The following is a 23009-nucleotide window of genomic DNA, read 5'->3' as shown; positions in this document are numbered from 1 at the left end:
TATTTGGAATCAATAATTGGAAGAAAGATCTACAGGCCATAATATGATTTTAGGTTCTGGGCCTGAAAATTAGTCACCACCTCGGACACTTGTTTGACAGTATTCTGGTTTTCAGCCAGGACAGTGTTAATTTTAGGCAGTAGCTGTGGGGAGTGAGCCTGGAGCCTTTGGGGCATATCTGGGCTGTTTGTCCACAGCACCAGGGGCAGGAGAAAGGCACTGTCACTTCAGAGAAGGTGGGAGAGGTTTGCAGTCAGGAAAAAGCAATTGGCATGGGGGCAATCACCATTGCTCAATTGCTCAGGGTCGCACCAGGTCGGGTCAGTCAGTGAGAATTTTTTGTATGTGCATCAACCTCTCTTTGTACACTTCTGTTATTGTTGCTGTGACTGTCTGGGTTTCTATCTCATTGCTGTTTCCAGCAAACAGTTTTTATCTCAATACATCTTTTAAACCCTTTTTGCACCTCCAATTCTCAGCCCCATCCTGAGGTGGGAGAGGGGAGGGGGCAAGGTGAATCTGGTTTGGGAGAGTCTTAGGGAAAGGGGGAGGGGAACTAAATTGCAGATTGCTGCTCCTACACCACGACAGGCAGGGATGATATTTTCAGTCAGGAAAGCAAGAGGTGAACTACGAGCTTTGTGGTGAAACTTCAAAACACCTGTCACATCCTCACTGAATCCTGCTGCACAGAGCACTAAATGAATTCCCTTAAATTGTTTGACAGGCGATGTTTGAAGATCTGGCAAAAAAAGAAAAAAACATCACAAGCACTTCTCATCTGTGCAAGACAGATACATGTTCTGTTGTCCTGTTTTCCTCCTTCCGCCTGTCACTTTTCTCAGAGCTTTAAGCTGGGGCTGACTGAACAGATCACTTGTCTGCTCAGGAAGAGCTTTTCAAAGCACAGATATAAAAAAAAATTAACAGGAGAAATACTCTCTAAAATCTTCAGGAAATAAATGTGCAAGTTTTCACTGGAGAATCCAATATTGTTTCATCCCGACTTACTTCTGAGTCATTGCATATACAAACTTCTCATAGCATAAATTGTAACCCTATCAAAGATAACTATTTAAACAAAAGTCAAAAAATTCTCTATTAATTACTTGTAGCTTAAGAAATTATACCAAGAAGCCCTCTTGAGAAGCAGCAGCAATTCCAGTGTAATAACGACCTTAACAGCCCAACTCTCTACCAGAAAGAAGTGGTCTGTGCCACAACCTGGACCCTACCTAGCATTTCATAATGGTATACCAACAAAATCAATGTCCTCTCCACTAAAAATATGAAATTATTATGAAATTAGAAAATAATTTTAATTCTGAAAAAGAAAATAATGACAAACTCAGTCAGAACTAGGAACAATACTCCTCCTGTTCTAAAATGTACTTGAAGAGCATGTGCAAAATTTCAATGACCTGGTTTTATGCATGGCAGAGTATCACTCTGTGTAAGGGCCTTTGAAAAAACCAGCCACAGAAGGTGGTCCTTTACTGAGTCACCATTCACAGTTCCTAGAGCATGGACAGGCAGTGGAGAAATATTCTTAATTTGAGGAATGACAACATGTCTGTAAAACTGTCTGGTTTAAAAGCTTCACCCAGGCTTTCTGGGATAAAACTTGGAATTTTTTCTTGAGAGGATAAACAGCTATTATATATAGACCATCTTGTATTCATTAGCTAATGCCCAGCTGTGAGATGTGCTGAACTTCAGCATTAAACAGTCATTAGTGGAATATAATTTGGTGCTTTGCAAACATTCAGTAAATACAGTCATGTTTATCAGAAATCTTCCCCTAAAACTTATGTAATATTATTTTTCCATATTTTCTGAAGACTGAGGTCAGAAATAACTTGCAAAATATGCCAAAACAAAGATGATCAATCTGGCTGAAACTAGCTGTCTTGTCAAATGTAGGTTAACAAACACCAACAACAAAAATTTGAGAAAGAAAACCAAGTAGGGTTGAAAGATGAAGCAGGGAAATTGGTTCAATGACAGACATTTCCTCTTCACAGACCATAAATTAAGTCTTCAACAAAGTACTTGGCTGTTGTCTTGATCGTAATGTGTAAATACTGTACAGAGTTTAAAATTATTTTTCTAATGTTAACACATTTCCCATGGGATTGGATCCTGCAGCAATGTAAACACTTCTATTCCAGGTTTTCACAGCAGGTGACTGGCATTTAAATACTGTGACATGCTAAATTGCTTTATTTAGGTGCCCAGTCTTCTTGCTTTCAGTAATATATTTTTTTTATTTCAATCAAAGTGTCCTATAACATCTTGGCAATGAACCTAGCTATAAACAAAATTTAAAATCTGGAATTAAATTTAAGGTCTCATACCTTCTGCTCTGTTCTTTATTATATTCACAAAACACAGTAGAAGAATCCAGCAGTCCTGTAGTCAGAATTCATTAGGTAAACTGTTGTCTGTGGAGGGAAACGAGTATACAAGCAGCATTGGAACACTTACTAGTAAAATTATGTAGAAATAAATAGTTATTATGTCTGAAAAAAAAAAAATGCAGACAAAAATATTTAAAAGTGCATTCCAGAAATATTCAGGTTAAGGAGCTAGGGACTAAGGCATTAAATGAACCTCAAGCAATTACATTTGAAAATTCAAGGCTGTGGCAATTCCTTGTAAGTAACTGTAGTATCTACATTTAAAATTTGGGAAAGGGCATTCATGCCCACTCACCACCTAGTGACCACTCTAAAATAAAGGAGAGGAGTCTGCATGGCTCCCCACACAACAAGTGGGGAGGAGGAGGCCTGTCCCCAGGGTCTGGAGCCAGGCTTTGGGTCTACTGAGGAGGTGACACCACACATCTAGACTTCCACACTGGCCTGGGTTTGGAGACACCATCATCCCAAATGCTCTGATCATCATCTCAGAGCCATGAGTAGCAGGTTTCCTACAGAGGAGGAGCAAAAGTCTTGGTAGTGCCTGATACAGGAGATGCTGCCCAGACTCTTCTCTCCATGGCAGCTCAGCCAGCCCTGCAACTGGATTGTCCTCCTCCCACTGCCTCTGCTGAAGCTTTAATCCTTAATAATTTAAACAGGAGAAACAAAGACAAAATGGAGCAAATTCAAAAAACTAAAATTATTTACAATTGGCATATGAAATTTTTTAAGAAAATAATGCATTTGGCAACTGTGGGAGAGAGACTCAAGCTATGCTCATGCAGAAGGCATCGATATAAAGGCAAAGGAACTGATTCACCCTGTCCATAATACAGGTCAGTAGGTAAAATAAAGAAATCAAATATTTAGGGAACATCAGTCAGGGATGACTCTGACAGTCAGATGTCAACAGTTTGGAAAGAAATATCCTCATTTTTGACCTGGAGCAATCCAACTGAGGCGAGAAATGTGCCTGGAATTATGAAAGGCAGCAGGGAAACATCAGCTACTCACCCTTGCATAGTCTGCAGCTGAACTGAGCCCTCACTGCTTTGAGGCAAGTATTAATCATCTGCTGGCACAATGGTATTACAACAATAAAACAGTCTTAAGTGACTTTTTCTTCCACAGAAAAATAAAGTCTCACAGATTAACACAAAATTGTAAACTGCTACTCTATATGTGTATATGTGTAAATAGCTTATTTTCTTGTATTAATTCCATTCATTTCAGCTCAGCCACAGTGAAAGTCTCCTGAAACACCTATTCTTCATCTCCATGATTTGTGTACTGAAAAATTTTGTATGTCCCTAAATAGAAAACAGTTATAAAGTTGGAACTGTTTGAGCAACAAAGCTATTAGTTTATAGCCTAGTCTAAGTCCAGACTGCAATAGAAATATTAACAGAATCACACTTAAAAATGTATTGCTTTTATCTCTAGCACTTGAATTTTGTTTTTTAATATTAAAAAAAAAAAAAAAAAAAAAAAAGTATAAAAAAAACTGCTTCACTGTGGATGAAATGTGGAACAGATCAGGTAATGAAGATGCAGAATATTTCACTGCAAGGAGAGGTTTGGGGAGGAAAATGCTGTCACTGCATGAGTAGTTGTCTCTACAGCAAATTAATTTGCCTTAAGAGCATAATGAAACTTCTGCTGCTGTAGCATCTCTTACTGCAGCTCTTCTTTGACTGTGCCTCCTGCACTGGCTTTCTTTGTGCAGTCATGCACATTTTGTACACACATTTAATGATATGAACTCCTAAGACTCCACCATATGCACCACCACTCTAATTATCACTGTTCAGGGAGTACATCCAAATTTTTGAGTACTAGGAATACCTTTAAGCACAACAACAACATGGTCCCAATATGTGTAAATTTCAAGTGTTGAATTATGATAATTGAATGGCTCATCTCATCTGATCCAGTAAAAAGTATTAGTGAAACATCTTTATTCCCTAGTTGTCTCTGCTATTGATCCATAGTGGAAATCAAATTTTGTAAACCATTTATTTTGTTAAGCCCTTTTGATTTTATGTAGAAATTTGAGGTTTCATTCTAATTAAATGTACTGCACAATTTTCCTTACAACACAATTAAAATAGCCATTTATGCCCATAACAAGACAGTCACCATTCTGTGTCCTGCAGCTAATTGCAATCATTCAGAAGCACAAACGATGAAGAATTTTCAGTGGTGCACACCTGCCCCCTTGTGCCAGTTTTACATGACAGCCTTTTCCCTTGCTTCTCAACTACAGCTCACCCAGCCCTGAGGGGCTGTATTAAAACCTCACATGCAGGTATTTTGTTCTTCATCTTCTTTTTCAGTGTACAACAGAAAAACAAATGTGATATCATATCACTGTATATCTCCATCTCAGCTACTGGATGTTTTTTTTTCTTAAAATGCAGTGAGATTTAGAAAAATGGGAATAGGTTCACAGCTATCAATCATGTTTATCAGGAGGATTGCAGCAAACTACTGTGGCCAGTGGCAGCTTCTGAATGTCTTCACTGCACCACGGGAACAGACCTTTGCTCTCATCCCAGCAAACAACTACCCAGATAAAAAAAGAAACAAGAGAAGCTTGTTCTGCCCTGCAACAAGGAATAAAGTAAATCATGCAGGCTGGTTTGCATGGTAAAAATCTACCACTCTTGGAAAATGGTTGGCCAAGGGAGGTACTGAATGCTTTTGAACATAATTTGATTTGAAGAAAAAAACTAAATTCAGGAATGTTTCTTTTTTCCCCAGGCTTTGTAGTTGGACTGGAGAATGTGAAAAATACTCATCACAAGTGCTCATATATCCATCTGGGAGAAATAGTGCTTGAACATCAACTACTCCATCCTATGGGCCCTGTGCAGGAGTAAGTGGCAGGGCTCAGCTCCCAGGTAATGCAATCCAGCCCTGATACTCTGGGGCACCTCTGGCTCAGCAGCTCCTCCTGCCTCCCCTGGGTCTGAATTCCCTCCTGGCACACTGGCTACAGCACCTCCACTGCTCCACTCCCACCCCCAAGGTACCATGTCCCTGGGTCCTTCCTGCCACAGCTGCTGCTCTGATGGTTGAGATCAAAATTAATGCATTAAAGTAGAAAGAACAACTTAAATAAAAATACAATAAATAAACAAAAGGAAGTCTCAGAAATCTGTGGGTATGGAGCCCATGCTGAATGCCAGGGCTGAGCTGCAGGTTTTGCAGAAGGTGCCCTCAAAGGCCACCCAGCCAGAGGGACTTGCCCTGAGAAGGTTTGGGCTCCAGACCTGCTGACACAGCAGAGGTGAGGTAACACCAGCTAATCAGTGGCAAAATGTCACTTCCTCAGAGCTTTGTGAGGAGTATCCAAACCCTTAACAAAGGCAGGAAAAAATTAGGGTTTGGCCCTTACCATTTCCAGGTGCCCCATTTCTGCTTGAGGATTTCCTATCTGTTCAAGACCAACATGAGCATTCTCCAACCCATTCCACACAACATGATTTAAATGTGTTTAGCCACACAGGATGCACTGAGTCAAAGCTATGCATTATATATATATATATCATCCCTTCAAATTTTCTGGAGAGCAGGTGGGAAAGGGTGAAGCCAAAACAAGGTCTTAAACATCTCCAAGCTGAAGCCCCTCACCAAGGATGACACAGGCACTCATCAATCCCAACTCATGTTTAATAGCTCTGAACTCTGCTAAGGTAGATCTCAGATACTATTAAAAAATCAAGAAGAGATGGTTTTTCAGAGCATGATTGATTTAGTCATCCACTAACTCAAATCCTCATCCAGAATTTGTTTGTTCTTCTCAACACCAAAGCAATTTTGAATAAGTATCTTTCCCAAGAATTCAGAACCGATATCCATTTCACTGATGATGTCCCATTTCACATAGCTTAATTAAATATTCCTCAAAATAAAAAGATGGATAAAAAGTCAGAATAGCTCTAGCCTAGTTGTTAGCTACTTGGTTTAAGTGCAAATAAAATTTTATGAGCCCTAATTCAGTAAGCATTTCACTATTTTCAATTCATTAAAGAATGATGACTGATTTCAAAGAGCACACTGGAGTGTTAAAATGTTCCGTGAAATCTCCAACATCACTTCTGTAATCAGATTCAGATTTCAGCTGTAATTTTAAAAACCTACTTGTTTCTCATCTTCCTGGTTCTTAATCTAAATATATTATAAAATCTGCCTCTTCAACCTTGTTCTTGCCTCAGCTGAACATACAGCATGACACAGACAGGAAATAGAGCAGATTAAAATACCTTAGTCTGGACTAAAAAACAAGGTTCCTTCATTGTGATATAATCCATGGTTTCACACCATTGCTTACCAAAGTTATATAAAGCTGTTTCATCCTGTACAGAGCCCTCCACTGCATATTCATACATAATTTAAATGAAAAACAATTTTTTAAATACACTTCAGCACAGAATAAGTAATCTTGTTCCACCTACCTTATTTAGCTGTGAAGTTCTGATCCAGTTGTAGATTCCCTATGATGGTGACCCGGATTAAAGCATGTTGCAATATTATGTGAAAAATCTCATGTTATTTAACTCTTCAAAAAGATCTCTTGCTATTTAACTCCCCAAAAAGTGATTCAATTAACTTTAAAATGTATGGTCACTAGACCAGCAGTATTTAGACAAGGAAAAACTGAGGGTGGGGAGGGACACAAAAGTGTGTGTGCTTCATGCATCAACTTGTAGGAGAAACTAATTTGATTGTGACCAGTGCCCATGCCCTTGTTTTGAATAATTCTGTACTAGTTCAGACTACAGTTCTGGCATTCTTATAGGAGGCCATATTCTGTTCATATTCTTGATCTCTTAGAAAGTGCTGGGAAAAAGAAGGCTTAAAATAAGAAAACATACATCTGTAAAATGGTAGAAAGCCCTCAAATTAGAGGATCTGATGTGTTCTTCTGGCTTAGCCATTATACCATTAGCAGAAATAAAAAGAATACCTACAAAAACATAAGCAGCAACAAGTCAAATCAGCATTTTAAATCAACCTGTCCAAAAGCAGCTGCAGCTGTGTTGACTTTACAGCATCTGGAAAATCAGTTGCAAAGTTATAATTTTACTAATTTCACAGACCACTGGTACTGCAGTGATGGCTACTATTTTCAAAGGAGTGACAAGTTGAGAAAGATCTCACAGGCGTCTTTGCTAGGTGCTTGCTCTAAAATCAAGATTTTTGCTGTTGCCATTGTAGCACATCCTGCCTCTCATACTAATCACAGCTGTGCAACAGAGCATCGTGGCCAGTGGCATTTGAACAGGGAGCATGTTATTTGTGCAATATGTTTATTGAAGATGGAATAAAGAGCCTTGGAATAAAGGATATTTTGCAGATGTTAGCATAGCAATGAAAAAACAGTAGGAAGAGAAAGTTACTTGAAGTACTCCCATGTTTGAGGTGTTTTTCTTCTCTCATAAAGATAAATGCTACAGGGAATAAATGCTAAACATAGAGCAGAGCAAAACCATTTTAGTGGGATTTAGGGGCTGAAAGAAAATGCAAGGGAGCAAAGTTAGTATTTTGGCAACTTTAAGATCTGAAAGCACGACTAAAAGTTGTCTTTCAGGGCCTTACAACACCCTTGAATTTGTTCTTCCATTGAAGAGTAATTTCTCTAACAGCATGTTAGTCATGCTGTGAGGGGCAGAGCTTTCCCATTATTTTTAATAAATTTAGCAAAAGGGAAAACAGTGGTCAGAAATGCAAGCACACTGAATGTCAGTTCAAATGCCTAGCTCCACCTTGCATGTGGCTTGCCAAACCTTTCTGATTAACTTTATTTTCATACTGATCAAGGAATTGTTTACGCTGCACAGCTAACTAGTTAACTATGAATAACTGTCATCTAATTCTTGTATTGGTTTTGAACTGCTGGAGTAGAAATGAAAATGACAGTCTCTTAAATAGCTAGGTCACTCAAATAAACACAAACTCATTTCTCAGTTGAACCACTTGCCAGCAAGACCTGATCTGCCACTTATCCCATTTAACTTGAGATATCCACACTGTATAATAGCTGCAGTCATCAAGGGCTGCCTGAACAGTCCCTTAGAGCATAATTCACCTAACACATTTTAGATGCATGCTTCCTAATGTCAGTACAAGCTACAAAATTGGAGGATGTCAATGTCATCTTGAGTCAGAGGAGCTGTAAGTCAGGAAAAGTGTTTATTTTATAATGACATATTTATTTATAGAAAGGCTGGGATTTGGTACAGATAGTCACGTCTCACAGAGATCCCATCTGATGAATACAAAACAAGCAGTGCTAGGAACTGAAAGGTTCTTGTGAGCAGGACAGTGCCTATCCAACACAGCTTCCACAGTGAGCAGCACTGACATGGCATGAGCCCTTCACTAACACTGACAAACAGAGAATGACTTCTCAATCAAGAACTCAACCCAAAATCAGGGTAATATAATAAGGATGCTAATCTTCTGAAGAAGAGAATGAAGAATAACTGATTTAGGTATTGATGAGACAGCAAAAAATGTTATCTCCTTCTTGTCTGAATGCACAGCACGGAGAGTTTTCACGAGAATTTCATGTACATAGATACTTTTGGTAATTATATTCTATGGGGCCACTAAGACAGGAAAGCACTTCAGTACCTCTAGTAAATTATGGAGGATTTTCAAATAAAACACATTCGAAGTGCTTAAGGTCCATTTGGAAGCTCTTAAATCTTTATCTTATTGAAAACTGCTGTTTGTTACAGTATCTATAAAGATTGGATATTTCTATACTGGCAGCATTTCAATACATAAAAGCACTACATAATATGGAATCACATCTCTGTAACCAATTAAACTTCATATTAAATGCTAACACATTTCTTAAGTAGAAAAAAGTGTGGTAGCAACTGCATGTCACTTACCTAGGAGGAACTAATCAGCTCCATTTGTGGCTGTCATTTGTCCTCCTACAATGTGAACAGCCTTCTTCAAACCAACACTTGACAAGAATATAAAAATTCTAATGCAGTCCACTGTACTATACACTTAGAACTCAAATAAATAAAGCATGTCCCTAAGCATAATAATCTTTTTCAACTACAGGCAGAGCAGTTCCAAAATACTTTTGGATTTTATTTTAACTTAAACTTTCTTACAATACAATGTTTTAAAAATAATTTACTTGCGTAAATGAATAAAGATGACATTTGTATATAAAATTGTCTTAAAGAAGCCAGCAATGCAATCTTTTTTATTAGTGCTGCACTGAGAGCACACCTAATCAAATTGCCATTCAAAGAGAAGCAAACCAGTATCAATTAAAACAGTGGATTCCTTCACTTACTATACTTTCTTATTTAAATAAACCAAGGGTCATGGAATGTAACTTGATGTTCTGTTGAAGGGTTACAAATGCAGACTGAAAAAGGCAAATTAACCTTTTAAGGAGAGGGCATGTCTGAAATAAAACAGTGTTTTAGGAAACTATTTTCTGAGATCAAGCATGATGAAGAGTGCTAAATATTCTACTTAAGTTTGAAAACTCAAAGCTTCCTTAGTTAAAGCAATATCCATCTTTGAGAACTTATACTAATGGGAATGGTGCTTTACAGAGTGTTGTTTATGAATATAATACATACATAGTCCTGGGTTTAATATTTTATTTGAATGAAGTTTAATGTTATGCAAAATAAATTGTTATGTTACATCCACTGTGACATCAACTAAAATGTGAACTAGGTTGCATAGGTTAGTACTTTGGGCAGCATGATGTTGCTCTAGTCCACCAAAGCTTAAATATTCACAGTGTAGAGGAAGAAACAGGAATTAAAGCATTTCTACTAAAATATATTTTAATAGCTGGTGTTAACTTTCTGCATAACAAAAGCCAAATTAAGATGATACATCATATGATCCAAGAGTAAGTTCACCTGTCTTTTGAAAAACAATTGTTACCTTCATAACTGTATACCCCCAGTACAGTACAGTTTTGCAAAATAACTAAAACTTTACACACTTTAAAACAAACATAAGCCAAACTGCACAGCGGTTCATTTTTGCTTTTTTATATCACACTGCAAAAACCAACAGCTGAGAGATTTTCCACATCATGCTAATCAATGTCAATACAGTCATTGCTGTCTTCCAATGGTCTAGCAATTTCTAATAGTAATATTAAATACACAATTGAAATGCTACAGTATAGCTTATTTTCCCCCCTAAAATAATAATAATTAAACAAATGTCAACAACAACTGGATTACAACTTAAGTACAATATGCAAATTCTATTTATCAGACACAAGAAGCATATGAAATTCCTTTGAATATACTGTTGTAGTGCAGGCAGTTTAGGAAAGAGAGCTTTCAGGTTTTCTTTCCAAAGGAGAGATGGGGTTCCTATGGCATAAAGCTGGAGAAAATCACTAAAGCATTGCAAATGATTTAATCTTCTACAGCTCACTAGTACTTTGCATTTGCCAGCACATCAGTTTGGAGGATTTCTTTCAACAGCATCTTCTGTCTGCTTCAGTATATTATTTAAACATTTACTAACTAAAGCATATTCTATGTTTTAAATGGAGCATTAATCAACTTAATAAAAACCTGTAATTTTATACCCTGTACCACCTTCTGCCAAAGGCCTCTGTATTTGTCATTTCTTTTTCATCATACAAGATGACATGCAGTCACTGTACAATAAAACTAGAATTATTACCTTTCCCAAGTATTGGAGTTCTCAACATCCCCAAGAAACCCTTGGCAGGGACACATTTGTCAAAAACATAATCCATGGGAGGTGATTCTCTGTCAAATCCCAATCTGCTGAAGTAGTTTATTGTATGTCAAATGTAATCAAGAAAACCCTGTTTCATCAAGACTAAATGCTAATGTTCCATAATGAAAAATTACAACTGCAGTACCTGTATGTAGCTTTGTTTAAAAAATGAAGATTAGCCAGGCAAGAAAGAGTAGTGAAAAGCAAGGCACCCATTTGTTCTTGTATGTATGCATGAATATGCTCTATATTGTTTTCTACATTTATACTCATGTTAGCAAGAATTACAGCATTCTTTACAGAATTCTTTGTTTCTAAAATGGGAACATGTGGACTTCCAACCTGAACTTTGGAACAGCTTGAGAAATTCAAGTCCTTAAAAGCCCTTTCCTTTCCCCAGAAAAATGTTGACTACAGGAAAAAAGAACAGTGAGGGGAACATGCTGTGCTAAAAATTAATATAAACTTTAAAGGTAACAAGACAGCATGTAGCATCTTTTCACCCCTACATCACACTGCATTTAACAGTCTCCAACATATGCTTTGAAAAATGTGTGCTGGCACAATGTAGTTCATGACTTACTCTCCCTGCCTTACAAATTTTAGTTCTTATTAAAAAAAAATTATAATTACATTATAATAATTTTGGGCCTTTGATTGCATTGCTTAGAAAAAAGCTGCAAAATTACACTAAAGTTTATTTTATATGAAAAAGCAGGAACCATTCCATATAAATATGAATTTCTAAGCATATATGACAAAAAATTGACTACAAGAATAAGCAACTTAAACTAGATCTTAATAATTCTGCTGACATACCATTCTCAAGAGAAGTACAATTCATATGCTGTTTTGCTTTCTTGACCTTTTATTTTTTTCCAAATTGCTCAAGCTGCTATGCCAGGCCAATGAATATTCAAAATTCATAAAGGAAATTTTATTTCTGTTGTTCAGTATAACATAGCTCTCTAATGTCACCAAATGCTCATTTTCTGATTTACTTCTATACATAAAATATTCAACACTGTAAGCTCTCTCCTCATTTAAGAAGAATGATTGTGTATTTATAGGTGTAGACTCTCCATTTTATAAGTCGCTAAAAATTGCAACTTGATGTCATACAGATTTCTCTATATTTCTATTTTATTCATATTTGGTTAGCAAACTGACACCTTGTTTTTATTGTTGTCAGCATTACACAGCTAATAGAGCAGCACAGCAGCAAGTGACAGCCAATTGTGCCTCAGGCATCATCTGAAAAATTTGCCAGCCAGCAGAAGATGAGATTCCTCTCCTCGCTGTTGATGGCCACTGATGAAAACCAACAGAGGCAAACTGCTTGTTTCAGAGCTTCTAACTCAGCATACCACATCAGCCTTTAAAAAAGTCATTTGACTTGCTGATTTTATGTGGGTGTCACCAGTAATGCAAAAGACTCTGCAGCAGGAGCAGCTCCTTATGCAAAACTTGCAAGAATTTTAAATCCCAGCAGCCAACTATACAAATTAAATATTTACAGTCATGGAATTCTACTTTTAAAATACATTTTTTGAAGTTAGTGACTCCTGGACAGCTTTAGCCTTGAAATTAGGCTGCTGACAAGAAAGCACAGGTAATTCCACAGTCATAGACTTTTTTTTTTAATTAAGTCATTCCATTCTGTTTGGCAGCTGGTGTCATCCCTGTGTTAGCAAGACCCAAAATAAAATTGCATAAGCTTCCCAATTCTTTGGAAACTGTATGCAAAAACTGTATGCAAAAATAGAACTTGCAGGTATTTGCACTGACAACTTTCAGTTGACATAACAAATCCATACTTCCTTCCTTATTTATTTTTTTAAATAGTTATTGCAGGGTTGCCTACTATGTGAGATGGGAAATACAAAATTGTCTATAAGCTCTATACATAATTCCACTTTAAAGATTTTAGAAATGAAAGCAAGCCAGTGCAGACCAACTACTCCAAAGTTAACTTCCTTAGCACATGGCTGAATTTCACAAATGATTTTATCAGAAAAACGTTTTCTTCTTTGCACATCTCTGCATCCAAATTAATAATTTCTCACATGATTCTTTAACTCTTTTGCCTTCCACAATTTCTCCCTGTGAGGGAATGCAGCACCCAGTCAAAGCAAAAACAAGTTGCCTGTGACCCAAGCCTGCTGGCAAAGTTCCTCTTACAGATCCAGTGTCACCAGCTGTTAGATCCTCTCCCAGCCTCACAGACTGACACCTGGATCTCTCAGTTTTGGTGTAAGTTAACAGACACCAAACAGCACATGTGAAGGTTGGTCAGCAGAATATTTTTACTGTTTTCAACAGATGGCTAAACTGAAACATAATGGCATGGAGTACGTTGGATTAGTTCATTTTCCCTTCGATGTCAGTTGAGAAAGATTAAATCACTAAAAGAAAACATAATTCTTCTCCATCATTCATTATTTGGCAAGCGTACAACCCACTGTTGAATCACCAAGAATTTGGGAGCAAACTGAAGCAACAGGCCACTGATCTGAAATGCACTAGAGGAACCAGAGCTCTCCTCCACTGCTCGATGGAGGCACAAGAGTTTCTGCAGCAGGGGAGGGACATCAGCTCATCAGCAAAGCAGCCATCAAGCAATTCCTGTGCTGGGGACAGGAGGTGACTGCAGGCTCTGTGTGACTGCACGGGGATGTTTATTTACAGCACTACAGGTGAAGGCAAAGGAGCTAACATGAAGCACTGATTGTACGTTGCCCTAATGACAGTTTCTATTTAAATGCTAAGTATTATTACAAGGAAACAGAAGAGTTGACAGGTTTTATATTTTAGATAGTCTTTGCAAGGAATCTTCTGCGGAAAAGATTCTGAAGAACCATGAATCCAGACCTGGGTCTAATTGATGGATTAGGATGATGGAAACAAAGTTAATAGATCACTTGGAAATAAGAAAAAAATGGATAATCTGAGAATGTGGATATGCAAGAGTCAGGAATTTTTGCTGTCAAAATAGACACATTTACTGTAAGGCTGCTGGGCAGTAGGGGTTTTTATTGTTTCGGTTTTTTACTGGCATGTCACTTGTCTTCATTTTATATGACTCAATTGCCTACTCAACATATTAAGTTTTATTAGTAAGCTAACTGCTTAAACATTAAATGTTTCCCTAATAATTTGAAGATGAGTCCAAACTCAGTGTGTTAACCTCCTGTGACTTCAGAGTGCCATAAGAAGTGAATCAATTTTATGGTTGTAGTATCTTTGAGGTGTAAGGAAAAGGCATTATCCCTTTACAGTTAATTGACCAAAGTCTTTATAGGACTGGCAGCACCAGGCTTCCATATATGTTTTTCATTTTGAGAGAGCACTATTATAAGCAATGCTGTTTTCAAATCTCTGAGCTTCTTGTGGATTATTTGTTTTTTCTCTGAAGGACTCTAAAATGGATTCTGAGTGAGAATGCAAACTGTTATAGCAGTGATAAAGTAACAATCATGAACTCTTAAAAGATTCTTCTGATTTTTTTCTAAAAGATTAGATTTTAAGTAAATCATAATAAAGCTCAAAGGACTAGAGACAAAAATTAGTTAACAAACTCAATATAATTTGCTGGAAGCATTCCTGTTTTCCCAGTTCTCTGAACAGTACCATACATCCAGCCATCATCAATTGGTTGCACATTGATGATATAATCACCATCCCTGAAGGAAACTTCATCTTCATCTTGAGCACTGTAGTCATACATAGCTCTGTATGTTCTCTGTTGAAGGAAAGAAAACAAGGCTGTAAAATCTCAAGTCTAAACTTGACACTCCTCGATTCCTTCTCTTTGCACAAAGAAGAAGAGAAGGAAAAACAATAGAGGGAGCAAAGCAGAGAGAGAAATCACGAGCTACACATTGAAAAGGAACACTATCCCTTCTACACCCTGTCAAATATAGTTAATGCAGGCCCTTGTTCTGAGAAGCAAAATAATTATTTTCTTAACTCACATTGTCTTATGGCTTCAAACAAACAGATGTAAAGCCATTCACCTCATATTGAAATACTCTGTTTTCATTAATTCACTAGTAACAGTTCATTACATCCAGCCAGGCTAGCTCTGCTTCTGCTCCCTATTTGCATGATCTACAAACAGCTTCTCCTGTGCCTTCACTCCAAAAAGAAACATAGTCCTCATCCAGGCCATTAACTTTTCCATCTCACTGAATGTCCTTCATTTCATTAGGACTTTACCCAAATTAAGAATTATGAATGCATCATTATCTAAAGGAAAAACAAGATTTTTAAAAGTCTATAAAATAATTTTCACGAACACTTATATCTTCCTACACAGACAAAATTTAGCACATAAAGTCCCATCATCAGACAAATTTCTCCACAACCCTGCCCACTGTAAGACAAAATTTCAGCTGTTCTTCCCTATTTTTCCTAAACAGAGTATTTATTTTCACTCATAACCAATAAAACACCATTATTTAATTAATTAATTCAAAATGGATTTTCAAACTCAGAGAGAACAGTCTCCCCTTATATCTTAGCAGCAGAATAAAACTAGCTCATTTTAAAATTCCCAAGAGTACTTTCTTTTCTTTACCCTGGCTCTTGACAGAAGTCAAAAGCAGTTCAAGCATCACTGATAATATCCAATTTCCCTTCCAGTAATGTTGTAATCTGATACCAGAGGTATAAGGAAGGTCTTACCTCTTCCCTCCTGTCCCTATCCTATTGGCAGAGAGCCAAAATCCCCTCCCTGACCCTTTCCTAGAAAAAGCCAAGATCTGAGATCCTCTTCCTCTTTTGCCCTGGGACCACCATGAAATAAAGAAAGGCAAGGAGCCTCTTTTGAACCTTGTGTTTATCTCCATGCTAAGCCTAGCTCCTTCTTATGGATACACAGGAAGAAGTTACAGTTTATAGCACAGTAATTTTTGCTATGCTACCACATGTAGCTGAATTTTTCTGGTACGATAATTTAAAGACAATAAAAAAAGGTAAAATCAGTCAATGTGTGAGCCTAACACTACTATCTGAGCCTTTTAAAAGATAGTAAACTTCTCTGCTCAACAAAACAGCTCTGGATTAGTTTTAGGTTTTTATTCATATCATATCTATGGGGGCTTGACTGTTTTTAATGAAACTATTTTTTTAAAAGGAGAGATTGCTCCACATGGAGTGAGCAGGCCATTTGGAAATGTGGAATTATTGAATCCAAACTCTACAGGGCAACTCATTACTCTTCCCATGCTAGAAATATACATTTAATCTTGGGTCTACCTTTATCATTGGTAGTGCAAATTAAAGAGGACAGAGAAATTAGCTATTGTTTAAACACTGGAGACCATTGGAGATTACCTTTCCTGCCAAGTCTACTCTGAAATGCATTTGAGTCTTGTGCTATATTATTTTTCTCTGCTATGTCTTGTGGTTTGCTAACCTACAGGCTGTGACCAAGAGCAGTTTTCAACCAGAGGTATGTGCTTTCCTAGTGGTTAAATAGTAATTGCTTGGGATCTATCATCACCAAAAATTCCTTAAATATTCATAAAGTAGACAACTATAGCCACCAAAAAGCTCTCTGCCTTTCAGAATCTTATTTTTTCCAACTATTTCAACTGATCTCACTGCTGAGCCTTGAAACTAACTCCAAATATATGCTATTACAACAAACTCAGCAGCAGTTATCCCTTTAAACAATTTATTTCAGAAGAAGGTCCATTTAAGAAAATTGATAGCAACTCTATATCTGGTATAAGGCAGTAAATGGATTTTGCCTAGAGCCATGCTCATAGGTCTCCCTTAAATGGGAAAAGATTGGTGAAGAGAGAAATGTTTTATTAAAATAATATAAAACTGGAAAAATAGAGAGGTTTAGCTCATTCAAAAGGATGCTCACTCTTCCTCAGAGCACCATGGCAAAGGACTTGCTGTTTCCTGAAAGGGAGCTTGACTACATCACTGTGGTGCACAGTTGTGAAGATAAACCCACAATCTCTAACTTTAGAAGAATTTATTAGAGCCCTAAATGCTGCTGAGAATCCCAAATTTATGGCCTTAACACCTAATTAGGTGCTAAATGGCTGTCAGGAGGAATCTCCATAATAATCCTGTTAGCATTTAATGCCCAATTATCACTGCAGAGTGTAGTCTGGGCTATATAATCTAGAATTACAATGCCTAAAGGACTCAAAGCAGGGATTTTTAAAATGCATTTCAGTGAATTATTCCTCTGTCAGTGGTGAGTTTAGTGGGTACTAAGTTACAAGAGGGTGTAAATTTGAAGTTCTGTGATAGAGTCCAAACTCATCTCCTGCCTCCTCAAAGGTCTGTCTCACACCCACAGCTGAGACAGAGCACTAAGTCTTGTCCATATGAAGAACTGAAATCCATCTACTATATTCTCAGCTCCCCAGCCAATCCTGGGCTGACAGGTGTGTATTTCCACCTGCAACTCAGGTTTTATTTTCCTACCACTCTTGGATATCAGTGTGTGAACATCCCATTATTTTCCAAAGAGGAAAACAACTTTCAGGGCTCTCTGTTAGAAAACACTTTGTACCCTGAGCAACAATTTAATTCACCCCATCATGCAGAACTGCTCACAGAAAGCAAGGAAAAGATAAGAATGAAAAAATAATACAATTTATCTAGGGAAAAAAAAAAAAAAACCTATCTAAAGATTGTGTTAGGATCATGCTTAGTACAAAACAGAGCTCAAAATTAAATAAACCAGATTTTGAAAATTTAGAAATTAGAAAAATTCTGTTTCTCATTATAGGAGACCAGTGAACATGATTATAAAATGAACTTCTTCATTTTGGGGACAGATTTGATTACAATACAACAACTCAGTTGAAAGGAGTAAATGTCTACAGCAGCCAACTCTGCAAGCATCTCCACCCTGATATAACCCATGGGATCTTAATCAATTTTGTCCTAGAGATGTCCTGGCAAAACTCAGGCACTGATGAATGACTTTATCACCTTCATTGCTTTAAGTTAAGCCTCAAAAACTGCTCAGGCTTTGAAGTCACTATTCTAGGATTTCTTTACTCCTTCCCCTGGAATTTTCTCCTCATCTTTTCCCCCCTCTGTTATCAGCCAGTCAACACTGGACCTCTGGCAGCAATGCTCCAAGCCCAGAAGAGGCAGCTGAAAGCAACAAATCTAAATGTTGTGTAAGTATATCAGATCTCCTACAGCATGTCCACACCTCATTTTAAGACTTTCATCAACCTTCAGTCTGTGCAAACTGCTACATTTGAACACATCCCCAGACAGGGCCTTCCCCCAGCACATTCAGAGATCACTCCATGCTGTCCCAGTACTCAGTGCAACATGTCCAATGCACCTGGATAAGCGGCACAGGCTAATGAAAATATTCTGGTCTTAAGATGGGAAGACGAGGGAGCCTGGCAGGTTTCTAACTGCATCTGAGATGCCTCTTTTGGAGCAGAATCATCACCCCAGGGTGGTAGGACCACACTCTGTCTTCCTCACCAGACTGCCAAGCTAGCAGTCAGCACCAGGCCAGCAGTCCTTGATTTCCTCTCTCTGGAAATGCTTGGAATTTTTTCCTAAAGGGAAATCCACTCAGTTCTTAACAACAGCAAAATCAGTTTGAATCATGATACTTGCTGTTTTAATTTTTTTTTTCCCATGACAAAATATTATCACTTATATAGATGTCAAGTGAAAACAGTTTCACAACAGGGAAAAGAAATCTGTTGAAATAAAGTCAATCTTCTATTTTTTAAAACCCTTAAACATCACTCCCTTCCTTTTCCTATTACCTTCACATTCCCAATTCTGGAATAAGAGGCAAATGATGATTGTCAAGATGACTGAAATGACACAGTTTCAGCAGCCTGTCAGGTAAGTCACTGGGACACAGAGGTATTGGGAAATAGTCATCTCTGCCTGCAAAGCTGCAAAGCCTGTAAGTGAATTTTGAGATTTTCAGGCATCTTCATTTTCTGTCTGCTGGATTTGAGGGCTGTTTGCTGTGCTCCCCAATGACTAGCAAATCTGCTGGCAAAGCCCAGGCTTCCAGGTCTCCCAGATTTTGGATTTTGTCTCTTTTGGAAAGCAGCCAGCTCTCAAAATGCCTTGTAATATCCTTGGAAATTAATGGCTGATTCCACTATCAGCTGTCTCGCAGCTGTCCTGCAGGTGTCCTAAGAGTTTCTCAGGTTATTCACTCACTCAGTGATGCAGGTATCTGGATTCCTGGCTTTGCAGCAAGTTAGCCCCCTCAGCCCCAGACAGCTGAAAATCTGGCAAGTCTGAAAGTACTCACACCACACAGAAAGTCATGACCTTTACAATATAAAATGTCATGGAGCTTCAGTTTTACAAAAAAATACAAGTTCTATCTGATCTTGAAAACAGGTTTTTTTCCAGCTCAGCAAGCTCTAAGTTTGGTTCATAATTAAATATTTATTCATCTCTAGAAAAGGTGACAGAGGTAATAAATATATATCTATTCAAAATAGTTTAAAATTCAAAATGACAATATTTTTAAGGTAAAAGGGTGGCTGGATCTAAACTAGGAAATCTCTAGGCAGTGATATGATTTAAAAAGTATGATAACCATTAAAGCTGAAATTTTATATAGGGAGTTTAAAAAAAGCTTAATTTCCTAAAAATCCAGCTGAGTACCATTCAGCTCTCCTTCCATGACCAGTTACTTTGAAAATGAAATATTCACTCCAGCCTTACATTCTCATCCACCACAGTTAGGAACTTCACAAGGTGGCCATGGTTTCATGACAACCTTCTCAGTTGCCCACCAGTGTAACTCAGTTTGGGTCACACACGGGTCAGGGCACAAGTGTTGTGTGGAACTAGAAAGGGCACAGCAACCTGGAGTCAGAACCATCTCTGCCAAGCAGAAGTAATACAGGTAGGCACAAAGCCTGCTAGCACAAAATCAGCAAGCCAAAAAAATTGAAACTAATTTAAACCAACAGGGGGATCTTAAGAGATCACTGGTTTTCATCCAGTGCTAGGAGCATGAATTCATCACAGAGCATAACATCAAAATTCAGCCTGTGAAACACAGTCCAAGCATCTATTTGTTTTAAGTAGGTAAAGAATTCAGTTATTTCTCTGCTCTCTGAATACCATACCTTTTTATTTTGTAAATGTATTTTGATACGAAAAAAGTTCTTTCCACTGCCCATAGTCACTTAAATCTTTTTTATACATGAGGACTACCAGTTACATTTATGATAAAGACAGTCAAATTAAGTCAACTATAGAACTCTAGGGCTTCAATCCAGTCATATTTAAGAGATTTCACAATAGCTGATGGTGGTGCTTACGAAACAAAATTCTCCTTTAAATTCAATACTCACCAGACTTGCTGAATGAGGCTGTGAATGCATGGACCTCATGGATGACATACTGGTCTGGTGCATGTATCCATATCCTTGAGTCTGGCTTTGTTGATATGCCCCAGGGAGAACAGGGGCTGCATTGAAAAAATACACACACATTAATTAACATTTTAAAACAGTCCTTATCTAACAATTTATAGAAACTGTAGACTATTTACACTGTTGATAGTAATTCCTCCATACGAAACAGTTCAGAGTCATTTCCATAAAGAACATAAGGCTTTTTAAAGGTTGATTTACACACAAATGTAGCCAAAGCTATAGCAGTATACCCACAAACACTATCATGGTTAGTTGGAAGGAAAAGTTTAATGTACCCTTAGAAGTTTAATCATTAAAAGGTTTAGGAAAGCTTGAGACACCACTAACTCAATTTTGATACTGAGATAGCTGAAGCACTACATATATGTCCCATAAACTGCCATCTTTAAGGAATAAATGATGAAAAAAAAGCTAATACTGTTTTGAGATAGTTCACTAGAATTTCACTGTAATTAATTCTTAATTCATTCCAAACTTACTGGGCTTAATTCCTGTTTACTGGGCTATGAATAAAGAAAGACTGTGATTCACAGGAAGAGGCAATTTTAAAAAGTGACCCTACAGTCAAGTTTCTTTTGATTCCAAGTTTATTTTGATTCCATCAACATTTTTAGTCCAACACACAGAGATCAATGCTACTTATATATTTTGAAGTCCACTTTATTCAGTATTTTCCACTTACCATATAATTCCTCTATTTCCTTAATACATATTTTATTCACATTTTAACAATTCTGTAGGCTAATCAATAATTATTAACTTCTATTGCACCAAGAACTGCTGAAAACATTAATAAAATCAACAGGGATCCCTAACTCTACTGATTACTAGAAAAGTATTCATAAACATCCCACATCTGCCCAAACATCTTACTTTGGCAACACACTGAAATAGAATGTGTTAAAAACATGGTTGATCAAAAAACTGTGAGGAATAAGCCCAGCATGTGACTACTATTCTATCAAGGCCAAAAAGTATTTTAAATGCAAAACTAAAAATACTGAAGTGGTTTTCAAAATAAAAATATTAAAGTTTAGTCCCCACATATTTGTACAAATTTTACAATACTCATGCTCTCTGAAAATAAAGATTTCTGGAATTATGGAGGTTATTAGCTCATCTCCACTGTTATTTGCCAGAATTTTACTAGCTCAACTGGGAATTAATTTATCTACACTGAAAACCAAATGTATTTCTGCTGATATTTTCCAAGTGGTCTATTTAGCTGATAGTCTACCTCCTCTTCCAAAAGCTGTCTTTTGGTTAAAGGAGATGGAGCTTATGCAGCACATGATTAAAAAAATCTTCAAACATGGAGACACTCAGCACTTCCTGGGATAGATCTCTTGAGCTGGTTGAGAAGTAAGAACTCCTTCTGCAGCAGCCATCACACATAGATTCAAGAAGGAGCAAATCTAATGTAAGATTTAATGGGATTCTCAATGTGTGAAAGGATCCAGGACTTGTAAAATGAAAAAATATATGTGAAAAGCAGGAAGACCCATTAAAAATATATATTTATGATAAGCATTCATATTTGTGCTAATATTACTCCATAATTCTCTACTTCTTGAGTTGCCAGGACAAGAAATGCATGTGAAAAAAAAGGGATTATTGAGACAATTTTTGCTCAATTATTTCAGAAAGAAAAGCCAACCTTGTGCTTTCAGCAAGTTGTTTTCCAATCCTGTTTCTTCAGCTAACAAAATCATTGATTTCAACAAAGGCTCCTCTTAAAACTTCCATTTAGTTTTAGTCAGCATATTCAAATGCACTAAGTGTGTAATTACAATTTGGGATGCAACACTTTGTTTTACTATACTTGTAAAGATAACTAATGCTATATATTAACTAGGGCTTTTCTGATTTAGAAAACATGCTTAAACTATTGTAATGAATAGATTGTTTTGTTAAATGAGGGAAATTAAAGTGATATGCAGTCAGATGCAACATTGGAACATGATGAATAATGGATGTTTTAGAAGGGCCAAGTTCATTTTAATGACATATAAGTAGAAAGACATTTTAAAGCAGTTCAATCATCAGAGAATTGCCTCTCATTAAGATGCTCACAGGATTATCATGCATTAAGTGAATAGTCCTAAGTAGTTCATCAAATAATTTATGTTTCAATGTTGTTACAAGCTATTTCCACATGAGCAGATGTGTCTCTTCATGAGAAAATAGAAAAAAAACATAATTTAATCAAAGGTTCTGCGATCAAGCTGGAATGAATATATTTTGTCTAATTCACCACCAGCATGAATGTAGGCCAGTTTGTCAAAGCCAACAAAGTCTCACCTCCTCACACCAGCAGCAAATTACCTCTATGTATTGAAAACTAAGCAGAGCTTGAACCCCTTAGCTTAGCAGGAGTACCTTCAGCCAGCACTGGCCA

The 23009-nt window shown here is 37.2% G+C and overlaps 1 protein-coding gene across 1 annotated transcript in view; it reads right to left on the bottom strand.

Annotated features, from left to right (window-relative positions):
- Positions 1-10054: 10054 nt before the first annotated feature.
- The window catches only part of LOC306800660 (LIM zinc-binding domain-containing Nebulette-like), a 248841-nt gene continuing 235886 nt past the window's right edge, over positions 10055-23009 (bottom strand). The window contains 2 exon segments of the mRNA XM_079302909.1: positions 10055-14928; positions 20528-20643. Coding sequence (XP_079159035.1) covers positions 14752-14928; positions 20528-20643 — 293 coding nt within the window. The 3' untranslated portion in view covers positions 10055-14751.

This window comes from Erithacus rubecula (assembly GCF_903797595.1).
Source record: "Erithacus rubecula genome assembly, chromosome: 3".
NCBI lineage: Eukaryota > Metazoa > Chordata > Aves > Passeriformes > Muscicapidae > Erithacus > Erithacus rubecula.
This window is presented reverse-complemented; position numbering and strand designations above follow the sequence as displayed.